The 17623-nt window shown below is 42.4% G+C and overlaps 1 protein-coding gene across 1 annotated transcript in view; it reads right to left on the minus strand.

Moving 5' to 3' along the window:
- The window catches only part of DPP6 (dipeptidyl peptidase like 6), a 546530-nt gene extending 532686 nt beyond the window's left edge, over positions 1 to 13844 (minus strand). The window contains exon 1 of the mRNA XM_031503790.2: positions 13686 to 13844. Within this exon, the coding sequence (XP_031359650.1) occupies positions 13686 to 13742 (57 nt within the window). The 5' untranslated portion in view covers positions 13743 to 13844. The remainder of the gene's footprint in view (positions 1 to 13685) is intronic.
- Between the last annotated feature and the right edge of the window lie 3779 nt (positions 13845 to 17623).

Raw genomic sequence — 17623 nt, forward strand, 5'->3', positions numbered from 1 at the left:
AGGATAAGTGGTAATGTCTTGAATCTGAAAGAGGGCACATTCAGGTTAGATATTTGAAGGAAATTCTTTACTGTGGGTGTAGTGAGGCACTGGAACAGGTTGCCTAGAGAGGTGGTAGATGGAAAAAAAGAGACCCTACAAGGAGCTCCCACCTTCCAAGTAGTGGAAGACAATTTTGGAGGGGCTACCAAATGTCATGTTTAAATACAAAAGTGAAAAGTATCTTTCAAAATTCAGTCCCTGCTGTCTCTGTATCTCAGTTCCACTGCCTCTAAAGCTGGAGTAATATTAATCTAATGTAATTCAGTCCAATCTACAGCAATCAGTAATTATCTGTAGCAAATCTCAATAGGGGCTTTGAGGAGTTAAAACATTACAGCAAAGGAGCTCACAGACATATCCTAGCTGATGACTGTCCCTTTCATAGTCCTTATCTCCTCCCTTCTGAGGATAGTGCATCTAAAACACAGTTCACTGAGTTTTGGTAGAGTTTAGAAAATTACTTTCTAATGTCTGCATGTTTCCCCTTAGGAGTTGATGTTTTCCCCAGAGATTTTACAAATTTTTCTGTCACTAGGCCATAAAGTTATGTTTTAATAGAAAATATACCTTCTTTAAAAAGCACAATTAAATTTAAAAACCCTCTAAATGCAACAAGCCAGAGCTACCCACCAGGAAAAAAAGACTAAACCAACTATATTTTCCCTGAAATAACCTTGCTGACATTTGCCTCTCTCAGAGGACTAAATATTTTATATCTTCCTTCCTAAATATTAAAGAACCAGGGTAGAACTAAATGCTAAGATTTGACAGTGCTAAGACTGTGGGTATAACAAGAGCTGTGGGCAGTACTGAGACAACCTGATTTTTCTTTTCCATCAGCCACATGCTGAATGAAGCCCACTGAGGCTGTGACAAGAGGATTGAGGGAAATGTCACCATGCTGGCATTTAACCCACCTTAAGGGAGTGGAGAATGAGCCTTGCTTTTGGACACAAATAAATACCCCATCTTTATTTCTTGGAGCAGTAAGGAGAGGGCAATGTGCTGTGCAAAAATAATACATGGTATCAAGAGAAAGCAGTGTATTTTTCAACAACAGAGATCATTATTAATTAACTTTACTTAAAGCAAAATCTACAACATAAGGCATGGCCTGAGTAACAAGTGACTAGCTAATGTTTATCAGGGTTCCCAAAGGAACCAGCAGCCAAAGATTTGATATCATGCTCACAATTTTTGGCAAAGCATGGTTTAACCTTGCCTGCTTTATCTACATCTGCCTGCTGCTCCACACAGAGATTCATAAACCTTCTGTGCACAGATATCAGCCTTTTTTAAATCTTATTTGCCTATTTCAAGAGAACTGGTATCTTCAAATGCACGTAAGCATCTTTTCTGTTGGTCCAAACGTGCTGCCTCCCAGGATTCAAGACTGAAATGCAGACATCAATCTAAGTCTGCTGCCACAATTACCCTGATCAGAATAAACAAAGCTTTTCTGAAACCTGAATTTTAGGAAAACAGACCCAGTGTTTTTTCCCCAAGCTCTGACTGCTGTGCCTTGTGTTTTTATAGATAAATCACTCTCATCTTTGCCGATTACACTCTGGTTTTCAGCCATCCATCTGGACACACAAGAAATGCCCTGGCTCTTGGGAAATGGCAGGCAAGGATTTAATGCCATCATTCTACCCACACTGACAACTAGTAACGCTGTAGACGAGGCTGATGCTACAAGAGGGATGCAATTTGAGATTAGGATGTCTACATTGGGGTGTTTATATGAGTACCAGGTGTCTAAACTCCTATTAGAGCCAACAGGGATCTAGTCAAAGGAAATCAATGGAATACAAGCAGCAAGTCAGGGAGCAGCCAGCCCACAGCAGCCTTGCAGGGAGTTTCATCACTCCCTAGACACCACTATGTCCCACTGACTATAATGGGAGCTCAGGTATTGCCTGTCCAATTCCACTGACTAAATGAAGATATCTAGCATCATTTGAGACATCCCAGCATATCCAAGACAAACTGTTGGTGCAACAGACACAACTCAGGATCTGTGGGACGTTCATGTCCCCGTGTGACTAGTGGAGAAAAATCCTGCTCCTAAGTTACATGTGAGCAGAAATTAATGTCTAAATATAGGTATAGATACCTAAGTACAGGTGCTGTAATACTAAACTGAATTCTGCCCTTTAAGGATCACCTTACATTACTTTTCCAATTAGTGCAGAGAGGGAATTTTAGTCTGAGGACTCATTCAAGTCCCTTGCAGCACTTGGGCATTTTTTCACCTCTGCAACAACACCAGCTATAAACATTTTATTTTATTTTCCTTTTTGTTTGTTTGTTTGTTTGTTTGTTGGTTGGTTTTATTAAATGAAATGAATAAATTTCATTTTTAATGTTGTAGAGGTGCTTAGGAGTGCTGTTACACCACAAAGAGAGACAGAGCCAAAATGTGAAGATTTGCTCATATTTGCACATCAGAAGGGGAGTGCCCCTCCAGTGATTGTCCAGTATACCCTTCATCAAAAAATATCTCTTTTTTGGCAAACACCATCACCTGGACTCCATGGTGCTGTTGACAAGATCAGGCATGCTGGCTTTCAAATGACACATGGGACAGAAGATGCCTTTTCTACCACACAATATAAACATATCCCTTTGTTCTGGTAATATAAACATATACCTTTTCTCTGATAACATCTATATTTTATTACTTTACTGCAGTATTTGGGTGCATCTGTGCATTTCAGCCTCTGCAAAGTACAGCTGCTTCTCAGGTTAATACAGTCAGTGTTCATATGAATGTTTTTAAATTGCTAAGATTGGAAACAACAATGGTAGGACCACAGTGAGGTTTGCTCTCTTTTCCTAACTCTTTTTAATTTCTATTTTCAAAGCATGAGAGTAGAAAAATTACAACTTCCATGGAATAAAATATTGATGATATAATGATGTCCATATCAAAATCCAAATCTAGCAAATGCTAACAAGGAAATATGAAATGATCTTTCAAGAAAGAACAAGTAATTTATGGTAATGTCTCTACAAACTATAATTTAAAGTGTTGCAGACCTCATTTTTGTACAATCACTAAAACTTTAAGCAGCAGGAACTATCATTCTTCATTACTGATTCTTCAATAAACTTTATGTTTTACACTGGAAAAGCTTTAGAGGCAATTCTTCCATCAGCACACAGGAGATTTAGGGATGTTGCTTTTGCTGGCATTACTGGAAGTTAGACATGGATATATTTCCTGTTCTTAAAGAAAACCAGGACAATCTCCCTCTTTTTCAATTAGTCCATATAAGCTGCTAATCAGAATTTCCCTGGTGAAAAATAGATGTTGTAAAATAGAATGAAGCTATAGCAGGAAAGAATGTGAGGAAATTTAACTGTTGGAGGTCCCTGCTGTCAAAGATAGTTTTAGCATTTTGATCATAATGCTGTGAGGGTGCACAGCATTGATCACCTTCCATTAAAATCATGAAAAAGCACCCAACAAAAAATTCCTGCCATAACCAAAGAGTTTTAGGGTTCATAAACAACTTCTTCCCTCCCTTCTTCCTTGGCTAATACCTTCATCACTTCCACTGTGATCATGCATGGCTAGAAATTCTCAATGCAGCTTCTGAATGGCAGCTTGAACTACCTTCCTAAGAGCCACCACTGCCTTTTCTGTGGCCCATTAAAGACATTTGTGTTTTAGTCCAAATCAGCCCTTTAGTGCCCCTGAGCTGGACAAACCAGCAAGGCAGTTTATTTTTTTTGTGTTATAAATGCCCTGTACAACCAAAAATATACACAGATTAACAACAAAAACAAAACAAACAAACAAAAAAATCCCAAATTTCCCTTATCAGTTAATGTAAAGGAAAACCAACTGGTTTTATTCACCAAAAATAAATTGACTACTTTGTAAAATGGAGTACTCAGTGCCCTCCCCTGCCATAAAAAAAAAAGAACACCCAAAAGAGTAGGAGAGAGCAGGCATAGTTAGGAAGCAGGAATGAGTCCTAAATGAGGGAGTGAAAGACACAGACAGGGCACAGATATGTTCTGTAATATTGCTTCAGCCTTTGGGAATTCTAACAATATCAAGACAACTCAGGTGATTAAATTTGGAACAAGTCAGAAAATGTGAAGGTACAGAGCATGCAGAGATCAGGACCTGGGAAATAGAAGGATAATCCTGAGCTGCTGGAGGAGAGATCTCTAACAGCAAAGAGTGGCTAAAACTGGAGTAAATTACTGAAAAACTTCAGTGGCCTCTGCTGGCAGATTAACAGATGAGAGGACTGGCAGGGAGGCAGCCCAGGGTGCCAGGGAAATGTGTTTCACTGCTGCTCCCAGAGCTCCCTGGCTGTTCCCCAGGGTAAGGGCAACCCCAGGACCCTCAGTGAGCTCACACACAGATAGCACAGAGAATAGAAAGGGAAGAATAAAGCCCTAAGCTTGAGGGATGACCCTAAAGCAGTGAACAAATTTTAAACCTAAGTTCTTTGATGTAGGAAGCAGTATTCTGCTCTCTGGCTGGAGAGCCTCTCGTTCAATTGAATGCCAACATGCAACCAGCATTCCTATAGAGTGCTGCAATGGAAATGACAGTGATGTTAGTCCCTGCTGCTGGCCCTTTCCTGGACTTGTACCTATGAAAAACTCTCTGATCCCCCACTCAGGAGAAGTAGTTAAAGCAGTGGCAAAGGCTCTGCGTGAGGTCATTATCTAGCAAAATCAGACTTGAATATAAAACTGCACTAAAACTCTGCAAACACTAGGAAGGTTTGGATGCTAAGGGAAAGTCCAAGAAAAGACAAAAGCCTAGAAGCATAAGCTAATGCATAAAAAAAGAAATTGCATGGTGTTTCTTCTGTCCTGAGTAAATTATGAGCAGCACACGTCTGTCTGTCATAATTTCAGCCTCTTCCTAGCATTCCAATTTTGGATGCCACCTGCAAATAAGAAAATTAGCTAATTTCAAAATGTTGATGTCCTATCCTTTTTCAATTTGCCAGCAGAGCTGAGAGGGGCCCAGTGCCCACCATCTTTGCCAGACCCCAAGCTTCTCCCTGGAGCTCTCACAAAGGACAAGCCCTGGCTTTGCTGCAGTGTATTTTATCCTGCCTAGTTGAAAACATGACACCAAGGAGAGCTGTACATGCTCTCTTTTCAAATTACCCAAGGTTTTATCTTTTTAACAGCCTTCCTTTCAAGTGAACTTAAAAATTCATGTGGTCCCTGCTTATCCTCCATGTACTCCACACTTGCAACACATCTCAGTCTTTTGGGTACTCTTCCCTCTAAGGTTAGTTTTTGGAGAAAGATTTGGATGAAATGGACCAGGGCCTGTGCAAACAACTACATCTCTGTCTCTCCTCTTCCTTTTCTCCTTCATTCCAAGGAATGAATAATATCAAAATTTGTTAGATTCTCAGATGCTAAGCAGAGTAACAAGGCCAAAAATTAAGATGGGAACCCCACTTAGTGGATTACTGAGTTATCCTCCTCCACCATATTGCTCAGAGACCATGCAAGGGAAACTCATCATTATTTTCACTAAAATACTAAAGCATGGGCAGAACCTTTGTCCCAGTCTCAGTGAGGTGGAACTACTGCTGACTTTTGTGAGTTCACGTCAGATCACCAAGACCATGCCTACACAGGCAGGTTAAAAGCAATTTAGAGAATTTTTTCTTGATGGCAGCAGTGTCTGGCCTTGAAAATCAGCTACCACCGATGATAATGCAGCAATGTGAAAATGTAAACCCTAAACCACAGAGGCATCATCCCAATGTAACTCAGGGCTTAATGCAGGAATCAAGACATTTCCCTCAAGTGTTTTAGCCAAACTTTATTAATGTAAATGCCATGAAATGCAAATCATCCTTGACTATACCTAAATAAATACATCATAAATCAGTGCTACCTGATTATCAAACTATCACTGATTAAAAAAAAAAAAAGAAAAGAAAATCCCAATATGTCAATCTGCTTATTTTAAAACCAGCGTAAAACTCCCCAGTATAATGCAAAGATCATAAACATCAAATTCTTTAGACAAGGCATGGGCAATCATGAAAATTAAGAATTATCATGAAAATAAAGAAAAGCACTAAATAAATAAATGAGTGAAACCAAATCACTTTTCTAGGTTTACTTAATAGTGCTTATATAGAAATAAGCCAAATGCATTCTATTGAGCAAGAAATTGAGTCTGAAGATAATAACTTTTTTTTTTTTTTTCTTCTGTAGCCTAGAGGTCCTTTGTACTCCCATTGAAATCCTGGCCTCAAGTAATCCATACAGTATTCACAGCATGATATTATATCTATTTTGTTGGGAAGCACAATAATCAAAATGCTAAAATAAATCTTCTTCCTATTATTTGATTTAAGCATTGAAGTATTGAAGGGGCTAAGCTAATTTATTTTGATTATCAGCGCATTAGTCTTGGTATTATAAATTAACCCCACAATTTTGACAGACCTTCCAGCTACCTAATGTCAGAAAATCTGAATTTGGTTAAGCACATATCGTGTTAAGATTTATTTTGGAAATTTCAATTAATCAGTTCTGGTCTTTAAAAAGTTAATATAAAGTGGTTTGCTGTTAAATGACATTGGCACTCACACATTTGCTCTGTCCTACACCAGTTAAAAAGCCATTGTAGATCCCCAGTTATAGTGCACAGAGCTCTGGCTGCATTTTTAAAGCACCAACTGTTAGTTAATTTTGTTAGCATAAACACCCAATAAAACTTTATGGTGTGTTCAACTCTCATTAAAGATGAAAAACAGCAGCAGAGCAGCACCCACAAACAACCAGGGATGGTTCTGATGCCCAGAAGTCATTCAGATTCAGGGCTCAGGGCTTCCTGTGCCTGAGGACACTGCAGGGACACAGAGCACGAAATCCCAGCACTGCTGGAAACCCCTGGAGCTCCACACAGCTCTTCCACAAGGCTCCAGGCAAATATTTAATGGGGGAGGAACAGTCTTTTCCAGCCCCTAAAATAATAGCCGTTGTAAGCAAAGTACACCCTTGCTGGTGCACATTTGCTCAAGGCTACAAAAACTACAGCTCCTTTTGCTGTCCATCACCCAAAATATCCCAGACAGGATTGTTCCATCAGCACCAGGGCTAGAGGAGCCTGCTGTTCCTCAGGGTGCATCCTGTGCTTGGATTTCCTCTGGTCAGGGAAAGCACAACCCCTGTTTTCTGATCATTCAGGACATTTACAGTGTCAGCCTGGTTATCTCCCTTTGTCTTCCCATCCTTCAAAGGGATGTTTGAGCCTTCCACTGAAATTTCTGGTCCTGACCCACCATCATTCTTCTTGCCAAATTCCCTGTTAAGGGGACCTTTATGAGACAGCTGACACTCAGACAGTTGCAGGAAGTGCTCTAAGGAATATGGCTGGAATTAACTGCCAAAAGCCATCAGGTTTACAGGTAGAATTATAGAGAAAGCAGGTTTCACTCTCTGAAATAATAGGAAGATCAAATCAAGAAGTTCCCACAGCTGCTACTCCTAAAATCCTCAAGGCTGCATTGCTTAAGGCAGTAAAATTTCCAAAATCATCTTTCCATTTACATCAGCAGAAGCAGAACTTCTCTCACTAAATTCAGCACCTGTACCAGATAGTGTCCACTGAAAATTACAGTTTACAAGAAAGTCGGAGAATGTAATAAAAACCACTTTTAAATATTTTGTCTTAAGTTCCTTGGCACAACTTCTTGATTTAGAGTTCAGCACTAGAAGTTTTGATGGGTCTTGCCTCTGCAGCATTGTGAAAGCTCCTCCCAAAGGATGTAGAAGATAGAGTATCTTCACAAATTGGTACAGGGGAAAGAGCTAAATCAACACTACAGAGCTCCACTGCTTGTACAAAATGAAACCTTGTTCCTTAAGGAGTCAAACTAATATCTGGATTCCTAATGGAGAGAGGACCCAGCTGTACAGTTTTCTCTCCTTTCTTTGCCCACAGGCTTTTCCTGCTGACACCTGCCCTGGGCAAGGGATATCATGCTTCATAGAGAGGGATATGCTGGTGAGATATGGGAAGCACCTGCTGATGAGCTTGCTGGCTTTTAAATGGACAATGATTAGTATTTCCTTATTTTCTGTGGCAGAAAAGTTCAACTTTAGTCTATCATCTCTACCTAATCTGAAATCTTTTGGTGGTTTACTCCTGATACTTCACTGCCTGCAAAAACAGAATAATTCTCTCCTTTTCCCAGGTTTTTACTTCTTATTGTCAACTTAAACCAAAAATACACTGAAGGCTAAGTCATTTCTGTCTGTGTGGGGTCACAGCATCCAGCAGGTTGGGACATTGATCTTGTCTGTTTCTCTCATGCAATGCTGTATTAGACCACTCTGAAAGGTTGATGCTTTGAGATGGAAGTGTCATTTCCAAGGGACTGCCCTCTGAGTAAGGCTGGATTTTGGAGATAGCTGACTGATCATGTTTTAAAGCCCTGGCAGTCCTACTTTAATACTTATTAGGTGTGGAAGTCAACCTTGCATTCCCAGTAGAGCATTAAAATTAGGAAACTCAAAAATACACTGCTTAGCTGTGCCCAAGCAAGGTAACTTTGCACTCACAGTAAAACACAATGTACAAGTAAAGCTGAACTTGTTTCCACTTCAGCAATAACACAGAGGAGCCAGCACAGCTTCCTTATCTTAAATTTCTGCATCTCAGAGTCCTAGAAGTGCTGTGCCTCTCTTGCTTCCATAACTTTGGAGGTATTGAATCTCTCTGCAATTAAACCAACATAAATAACCAGCAATTCAATTGAAATCAGTGGAATTCATGTGAGGGGAATAGTTCATTCAAAAGAGAAGGTAATTAGATTTACCCAGTGTGGATGCAATAATCTCTTATTAATCGTTTAAGGAATAAACTATAAAAATAAATTCCCTCATAATCCGTTAAAGGGACATTATGGACCTCTTGCCCACAGCTGTACAATTGTTGCCCTGTCCCTGTAGATCAGGGCAGCCAGGACAGTCTACATCAGCACTTTGTTTTTCTCATGGGTTAAATTTGTTCTTTTCAAGACAATGAGCAAGAGCAACCAGGGGTACAATCACAACTGCATTTTCAGCCCAGCTTAATTGAGTGTTCTTTCCTTTAACAAACACTTTACATTACTGCATTGAGTTGTTTTCATACCCACATTCTTACATACCAATGCTGCTAATTAGAACAATTGCTTTTCCTTTAAAAGGAAAGAAAAAATTAATTTGTCCAAATGATTTGCTGTTATTCTTGAGCATTCATTATTGCTGATTAAAAGTGAGGTTACAGTTATTCAGGTGGATATTCTAACTTTGTTCCACCAAGCTTTTTTAATGCTTACATAATTAAAGCTGAGAGAGGAAAGGTGGCTTTTAGTATTTGCTACATTCCAAAATGTGACATGTGTTGACACCAACAAAATCCATGATGGAAACAAAACCCATTTGCTCAGGTTTAATGCAGATTTTTTTCATCTTACCATATAGGGACTCTCATCACTGCTGTTGAGGCAGGAAAACACTTGTTTCCCACCCACACATCAGGATTGGAATGAGGAAGAGGTTAAAGCCTGGCTGCACAAAATAAAGATATAAATGCCTAATAAACACATCATCAACCCTCCAAAAGCATAATCAGGTTGGCTATTTGTCAGTGGTGTCATAAGCTGCATGTGAGGATTTCAAAGGAGCTGGACTGACATCTCATATGACAACAGGAATCAGGTTTGGGTGACCTGATCCAGAAGGCATGCACAGACCATACCCAAGACTGAGCTCCACACAAAACAGCTAAAACATCAAAACATCTGCAATTGTTCAAAAATACACTCAGGGAGAAGTCAGAAGAGGCTGAATAGAAGCAGGGTTGTGCCAAACAACGTGTCCTAATGTACTGCTGATGCTGCTGTACAGAGCTGGGGTTGAGACTGTGCCCTCCAAATTGTGCATGTCAGCCAATGGTGTGGCTAAAGGCATTTTCATCCAAAATAAAGAGAAAGTGCATCCCACTGTTCCCAGGAGACACTGTGAGTTTCCATCTTACCCACTCCAAGGAACAGCCCTGAACTCTGCTCTGTCCCTTCCCCAAAAGGAGAGATGGGAGGGCTCCTGCTGTGGAGCAGCCTGTCTCCTGATGGGTACAACAGTCTCCAGAAGGATGGAAGCTGGTGGGTCTCTGAATCCTCAGCAACACTTAAAAGGACACCAGATTCACAAATCCTGCTCCATGGGACACCTCCTTTCTCACTGGCTGAAGATGGGGATGGTTCTTGGATGAAGGACCCCAAGTATAGTTTCTATAGTTTCTAAAGAAAATACCCCAAAGTATTTCTATAGATTTTCTTCCCTGAAGACAGATGAATTTGGGAGGCCCAATATGAAACCAAGTGCCTTCTCACAGTGTCTTCCTTGGTATTAATTTAAGAAAAGAAGCTAAATTCAAGACACAATTTCTGTGTCATGTATTGGCTGGTGTGAGGCTTTGGGCTGCTGAATAAAAGCCAAAAGCCAGGAGCTGCAACATGTAGTGTTGAAAAAGCCTGAATCCCCATATGGACTTAGCTCTCATTAATTGCTTCAAGAATTCTGTCAAAATGTGGCAGCTTGGAACTGACCCCCAGATTCTTCTGGCAGGATGTGGGTGACTTTGCAGTGAAGTGCACTTCCTAAAGCAGAGTTTGAAGCCTGCTCCCAGCCCACACAAGAGAGGTGGGTGGGTTTTGTACAGACTTGGGCTGCTCAGCACCCCTACCACCCCAACACGCCAGAAATCTTCCTGTGACATAGCTTTTCATTACAGCATTGGGGTGAATCCTCTTGCTTTCCTCCCACAAATTATCCTAGGGAAGGCAAAGGGATTAGTCACAGGCAGGAAAAAAGAGCATTAGAAGCTGTATGTACACAAACTATTTCTCAAAAATAGTTCTCTCTAGACAATAAATCAGTCTTTCAATAGCACTCACAAGTGTCTTAGAGCTTCTAGCTCTTGGTTAGAAACAGCTAAAAAACATTACATAGAAATGTTAAAAATATATACACCTTTTAGTGGGCATGCATTACTAGAGTTTGGGATTACAATCAAGCCTATCTACTTAAGGGCTTTAATTGTATCCCTCCTTTGAAATGCTGCCTCTCTTGCTCACCACAACTGAGCACAGCTGTAAATCTTGCAAAAGAAATGTGAAGTCTAAGTGCCCATTGCCTAGCAAGAGGGAAGCTCAGGAGAAGCCAGGAAGAAGAGTGACTTTACCTCACTGAGTTGGCATTTCAGTTGACACAACATAACAACTTTTTTGAGGGAGGAAAAAGCCCCCTAAAATGTTGTTTCATCAGCTGAGACAACAAAGTGATTTATGACAAATTATTTGCTCAACACACTCCCCTTGGGAAGACCTCAACTTTCACCCATGGCTACTTCTCTGCCTCCATAGACTTCCAGTTCTTCTGGAAGTTCCTTCTGTGCTCTTTCCTTCCTCCCATTCCCTCCCAGTCTTTGCACAGCCTGTGATGGGTAAAGGACAGATGCTCTTGTAGCAACAGCCATGTGCTGACTGAGGTGCTGGGACAGGGTGGGACAGATTTCTCCCTGCTTCTTCCTTTACTCAGGTATTAAATAATCCTTCTGTATTAAACAATTGATTTCCATGCTACTTGTAGCAAGCTGACACAACATTACTCTTATTTTGTCAATTTTGGTTAAAATTAGCTTCAAGTTCAAAAGTTAGAAAATTAGGAGTCAGATAAATCATGTTTGTGGTTCTGTTGTTTTATTTTTCATTGAAGTTTTGTTTGTTTGTTTGTTCAGAAAAAAAAACCCAAACAAATGAAGCACAGATCTTAAACATCTTACCAGCATTTCTAATTTCTATGCTTTAGAAGTCAGAGTCATGAAAAACTTGGCTATTCTGCTCTCTGCCTACTCCATCAGAGACCTCTTACTGATCAGTTACTTGATTTTTCAGCCCCATTTGATAAACTCTCATTTTTATACTCTGCAAGGTTTCCTTGAAACTAAATCAGTCATGCATGGAGCTTTCTGTGTTTTAATTAAATCCTGAAATCATCAATCATTTCAATCTTATGACTTGAAAAAAAAGATGTATTTATTTCCAATGGAAAAATATCCAGATCCTACAGCATTTGAAAATGAGATAAAAATACCTTTAAGGCAAATAAAAATGTATCAATTATCACGTTCTAATAATATACATAGTTGAGCCCCATCTCTTTCTTCTGCATTAAAGTATTAGGTCAGCAGCTTGATATAATAAATTATTACTGATATGCAATAACCTTAGCTGTTTGACCCAAAACTCAAAGAAAAACAGAAAGTACAAAGGAAGGAGGCCCAACATGGAAATTACAGGCAAGATCCAGAGAACATTTAATTTAGGGCCCTTGAATTATGCAAAAAGCTTAGGTACGGGTTCAAGTTCAAATATATGATTAGTCATGGAGCTAAGTAAATAATTTCAGCAGACTCATCTAATTTGTTTGCTTACTCCCACAGCCCTTATCATGCTGCATCTTTTAATATTCACATCGCCTAATGATTAGTGTGTTTAAAACTAAAAATACTATATGAAAAAAGGAGGAACAACTGTATTCATTTCATAGTAGGGAAGGTATGAAGTAAACCTGTGTGTCTAAGAGTTTGTAGGGTCAGGTCTAAACTAACTACACATGAAGTATACAGCCAGGTGAGCAGCAGCACCAGCATCTCAAACAGCACCACAACACCAAGTCTAGAGGATGGAACAGGAAACCAGTATTAAGAAATAAATTCTTTCTAAAGAAAGAGAAGTTAGCACAGAATAATATGTGGTGAAATGTAAATTTTGCACTTCTCTAAGGTGCCTCCCATTAGGTATTATAGAATCAATTCTCTCTGCCAAATATCAGCCCCTAAAAGCACATGAAATCTTGGGGATGGTGGTGTGTCCACCATAACAGAGAAACATAAACACAGAGAAACACTTCAAAGAGTTGCAGAAGAACAACATCAACAGAAATGTCTGTAAGAGGGCACATGCATCTGACTTCACAGCACTGATACTCTGCAACATAAAGTAGTTGTGTAGATGTAAGGGCTATGTTCATCACTACCTAAAAAATATTAATACAAATTTGACCTGGATCAGGTACGAGCACTCAGAATTTCTCCTGAATTCAGCAGAGTGCACAATAACCTGTTTTATCTCAGCTATTTCTTTTTAATGCTGGCTATGCAAACACACTGTGCTTTAAGAAGTTAAAGCAGCGGCTAAAGCTGTACCTGGTCCCACATTTCACTCCACAAACCCTTACCTTCAAAGCATTTTATCCCGTTTGGAGCAGGTGCAAGAGTTCCGACCCTTCCAGCACTGGATGCTGAGAGGCCGCAGCACCCTGAGCGCCCGGTCCCGCACCCGCCCGGCTCTCAGCCCGGAGGGACGGAGCCATCCCGAGCCATCCCTGCCCCGGCACCCTGCGGGCGGCGGCGGGAGCTGGGCAGAGATGCTCAACTTCGCCCAGCGATGGGGAGCGCAGGGATGCTTCCCGGGGCCGGGGGGACACGCTCTCGGCTGTGGGTTTGGGGACCGGCAGCCGAGGACGGCGACGGGGCAGCCCAGCGAGCCCCGCCGCCCGCGGTGCGGAGCCGCTCTTACCTTGGAGCCCTTGCCCGAGCAGCGGACGTGGTTGCTCACCCCGGCGGTCTGGTTCATGCTGCGGCCGGCGGGCGGGATGCGAAGTTGGGCTTCGGGCACGACTCCCCGAGGAGCGGCCGAGGGGGGACGGCAGCAGGCAGGGCAGGACGGGCTGTGCCCGCACCGGGATTGGCACCCGCACCGGGACTGTCACCCCGAACCGGGACTGTCACCTCGCACCGGGACTGTCACCCCGCACCGGGATTGCCACCCGCACCGGGACTGTCACCCGCACCGGGATTGGCACCCCGCACCGGGATTGGCACCCCGCACCGGGACTGACACCCGCACCGGGACTGTCACCCCGCACCGCGACTCTGCCCCCGTCCGCCGGGGTCTGCGCGCTGCCGGCGCTCCCGGCTCGCCGGCTCCAAAACAAAACCCGAAACACCCGCCCCGGCCCCGGCCCCGCTCTCCTCCCCCGCCCTCCGAGGCAGAGGCGAGGCGAGCCCGGCTCTGCCCGCCCCCCGCCCTCCGCGGCTCCGCGGCAGCGGGGAGGGCTCGCCCGGCCGCGCTCGGCTCCGCTCCGCGCCCGCGGGACGCTCCCAGCCCGGCATCCCGGGCCTCGCCCCCGGCACCGCGCACTCCTCCGGCATCGCTTTGCTGAATCCTCCACCCGCGGCGTGGGCAGTGGGAAATCGCGGTAAAGATGCCGCGGGTTCCCGCAGAGATGGGGTTTGACCCGCTGGTGCTCCGGGGAGCGAGTCCTGCTCTTTACAGGGAAAGAGATGCTGGGCAGATGTTTCCTTAGGACCAAGATGAAGGATTTGGGTCCCACTTTTTTGAGTGATTCCTGTTCCAGGTGTGCTAGATTTCACGGTTTGGGGTTTTTTGCTGTTTTTTGTTTTGGTGAAATAAGAGCTGCACAAGCAGGTCTGTTTGCTGGTAAAAATTTGGTGCTTTAAGTTTGTGGGGTTTTTTTGTTGTTGGTTTTTTGTTTTGTTTTGTTTTCTTGTTTTGTTTTTTTTTTTAAGAACAAACATAAAACATCCATGTTTGGGATATCACTATTGGGATATTCCTCCTATCACTGGTCCACCCCTCCACTTCAGCCCATGAGGTCAGACATCACCTCCTCTTTTATTGCAAAACTCAGTTCTCAGAGTAGCAAAAGAAAAAAACAAACAACAAAACCCCCAACATATCATATGTTTGAGTAAGAAGATCTGGATAGCCAAGGCTAAAAGGATCCACACTTTATCCTATCAAATCAGGGTTTCTTTTGTTTTGGGATTAATCTAGCCAAATAGATCGCTTCAAGTATTTTTAAGTTCCTACAGCATACTTAAAAACCTTTAAATAAATAAAACCTTTTCTGGATGTTGCAGAAAGAACAGAAATAGTTGCTTGTCTTGCCCCAGAGCCCATGCTGCTTTGGAGAAGCCCAGCTCCTTCTTTTCTGAAGGGCAAATAGCCCACCTTTAACTGGCTGCATCTTCTAGTCATGTGGCTAAAATAGATATAAGGAGTCCACCATGGAGGCTGACAGCAGAACAAAGTGTAGTTAAAAGGTAAATTTAGTTAGAGGCACTCAGTTTCAGCTCAGGGGTGGGAGAGAGGACCCAGTGTGGTCAAACATCCTTCCCTGTCAGAGAGCACATTGGTTTTGAGATGAGAGTGGCCATCTAAGAACTGGTTTTATCAGAGAAACAAGTCCCTCTGGGCAAAAAACACCTTTTCAGGGTAGTCTTTCTCCTCAGGCAGCTGTCCTGTTGTAATGACCACACTCTGCTCCTTAATCCTGCACTGTCAGCTCCTCCTTAGCTCAGAGTGCTGCCAGTGAGTCCCCTCAGGGACAAGTGTCCCACCAAACTCCGTGGGCAGTGAGTGCTGGCACCCTGGCTGCTCTATCATGCTCAGCCCCAAACACCACATTATCACTATTCCCTGCTACAGCTCTATGATAGCTTTTACTCTTTTACACTAATTAAGATTTGAAGTTTCGTACTCTGCCCACTCCGTTCGAGTGCTTTGGTTTTCATACCTTCCCAAGGAAAATGCCTGCTAATAAATCCAATTATAGACTTAGAGTTGCATATTTGATGGGGCGTGGCATCATTATGCTCTCTCAGCATGATTTGTTGCACAGAGACATGCAGAAGTCCCTGTACTTATTTGCAATTGTATAAGTGAGCAGAAGAAACTTGGGAAAAATAAAAAAAAAGATAGGCAAGTGTCTAAATCTGTGATATTGATGATTCTGAGATTGTAGAAAGTCTCTGTCTGTCAGCCCCGCTGCCAAAGCAGAAGCCATAATTGGTCTGTGCTGGTTTCCAGGTTGTTTATTCTGTTTATCTCTCACATGTTCTGCTGCCCTGCCCAGCTCTGTCCTGCAGGGCAGCGTGTGGGGCTCTGCCCTCAGTGGGATGTGACAAACATTAAATACCAGAAACTCCCTGGGCTGGATTTACAATAACGTGCCAATATCTGTCACCTACGTTGGACAGTGTGTCCCCAGCCTGAACCAACAGAAAAATGCCAACACCACAGTGAGACATGGAGGGCATGAAGAAGGAGAAGAAGGACAAGGCACACCCAATTTCCTCCATCTTGTCCCCCTTTGGACCCCTCATCTAGAATCCTAAAATTTTACTTTTGCACCCATGCCACACTTAATTATTACTTATATCAAACACTCAGAGCCGGTAATTCATCCTGTAAGATTGAAAACTCTTTTCCATGGACAGAGATCACAGCCAGTGTCTCTGGGGGCTCTGTCCAGGGGGGTTCCTGACCCCCTGCCAGGGTCCCAGACCTGCCAGGGCAGCCAGAGGGAAACTCTGGATTCCCACAGGCAAGCAAAACTGCCCAAGGAGATTTACAATCCATGGCAAACCCTTCTGGCTACTATATGGAACAGGTGAAAAATCTGTACTCTTTTCTGTCTTGCACAAAAAATATTTTGCATTATACAGTTGGATCATGAGAGTGTTTTCCCATCAAGTTTATCAGTTTTGTCCTGAAGCGAAGCAGAAGATACCACTCCACTCCTCATTTCTGAGCAGGCCTCTCTCCATTCTGTAACCAGTCAGAGCAGGCAGGGAGTCTATTTTCACCATAAGACACATTTTGTCTTATTCCTGGCAAAAGAGACACAAGGAAAGTCTCATGGTCTCTCCCACTTTTCAGCTTCATGCTTGCCCCACTCATGGGCGTCTCCGTTCTCACCTAAAAGCAAAATAAACCTTATGGCACTGAACCTGCCTCCTCTATAGGAAAGAGCAATTTCCAACTGAGATATCAGGGAGTGTTCACAGAAAAAGGCTTTTGCTTTCAAAAATGTGAGCAAGCATGTTGATGTTTACTAGGTCTTGAAGGGAGACTACTGAATGCATGGTGGAAGTGCAGCTTTTGAAATTTGGGAGAAATTGATTCAATTTCAAACTCTTCAAAGGCCTCTCTACGTAATCCTGGGAGAAAAAAAATTAACACCATCCTTCTTTGCCCATCCCACCTATGCCTATCTACTTCCAGCTTTTCTAAGGCAGGACATCCCTGGGCAAGCCTACAGTGTCCACCATCATTTTGGCCCTTGTTTCAGTGAAGTCCTCTAACTTCTGCAGAAAACCAACACTGAAATCATTACAGTTTTTTTTTTTTTTTAAACTGGAGTGCTTTATATGCCTAGAAAAGAACAGACAATGCCACAAACAGCACAGAGTTTTCCAGTGCCTGTGAGAAAAGTAAGTGATTTATAGATTAGTATTCGTAGACTGTTTAGTGAAGTGTGAAGGAACAACAATATACTGTCATATAAGCTGTAGCATATAAACATCCCTTGGCATTTTACACTTTGAAAAGGATTATACATAAGCTTGGCTGAGAAGAGTATTAAAAAGGAATTTCAGTCATACTTTTTGGGAACATTTAGTAATCTGCCTTTGGAGCTGAGCTAAAGC

Source organism: Lonchura striata, chromosome 1, assembly GCF_046129695.1.
Source record: "Lonchura striata isolate bLonStr1 chromosome 1, bLonStr1.mat, whole genome shotgun sequence".
NCBI lineage: Eukaryota > Metazoa > Chordata > Aves > Passeriformes > Estrildidae > Lonchura > Lonchura striata.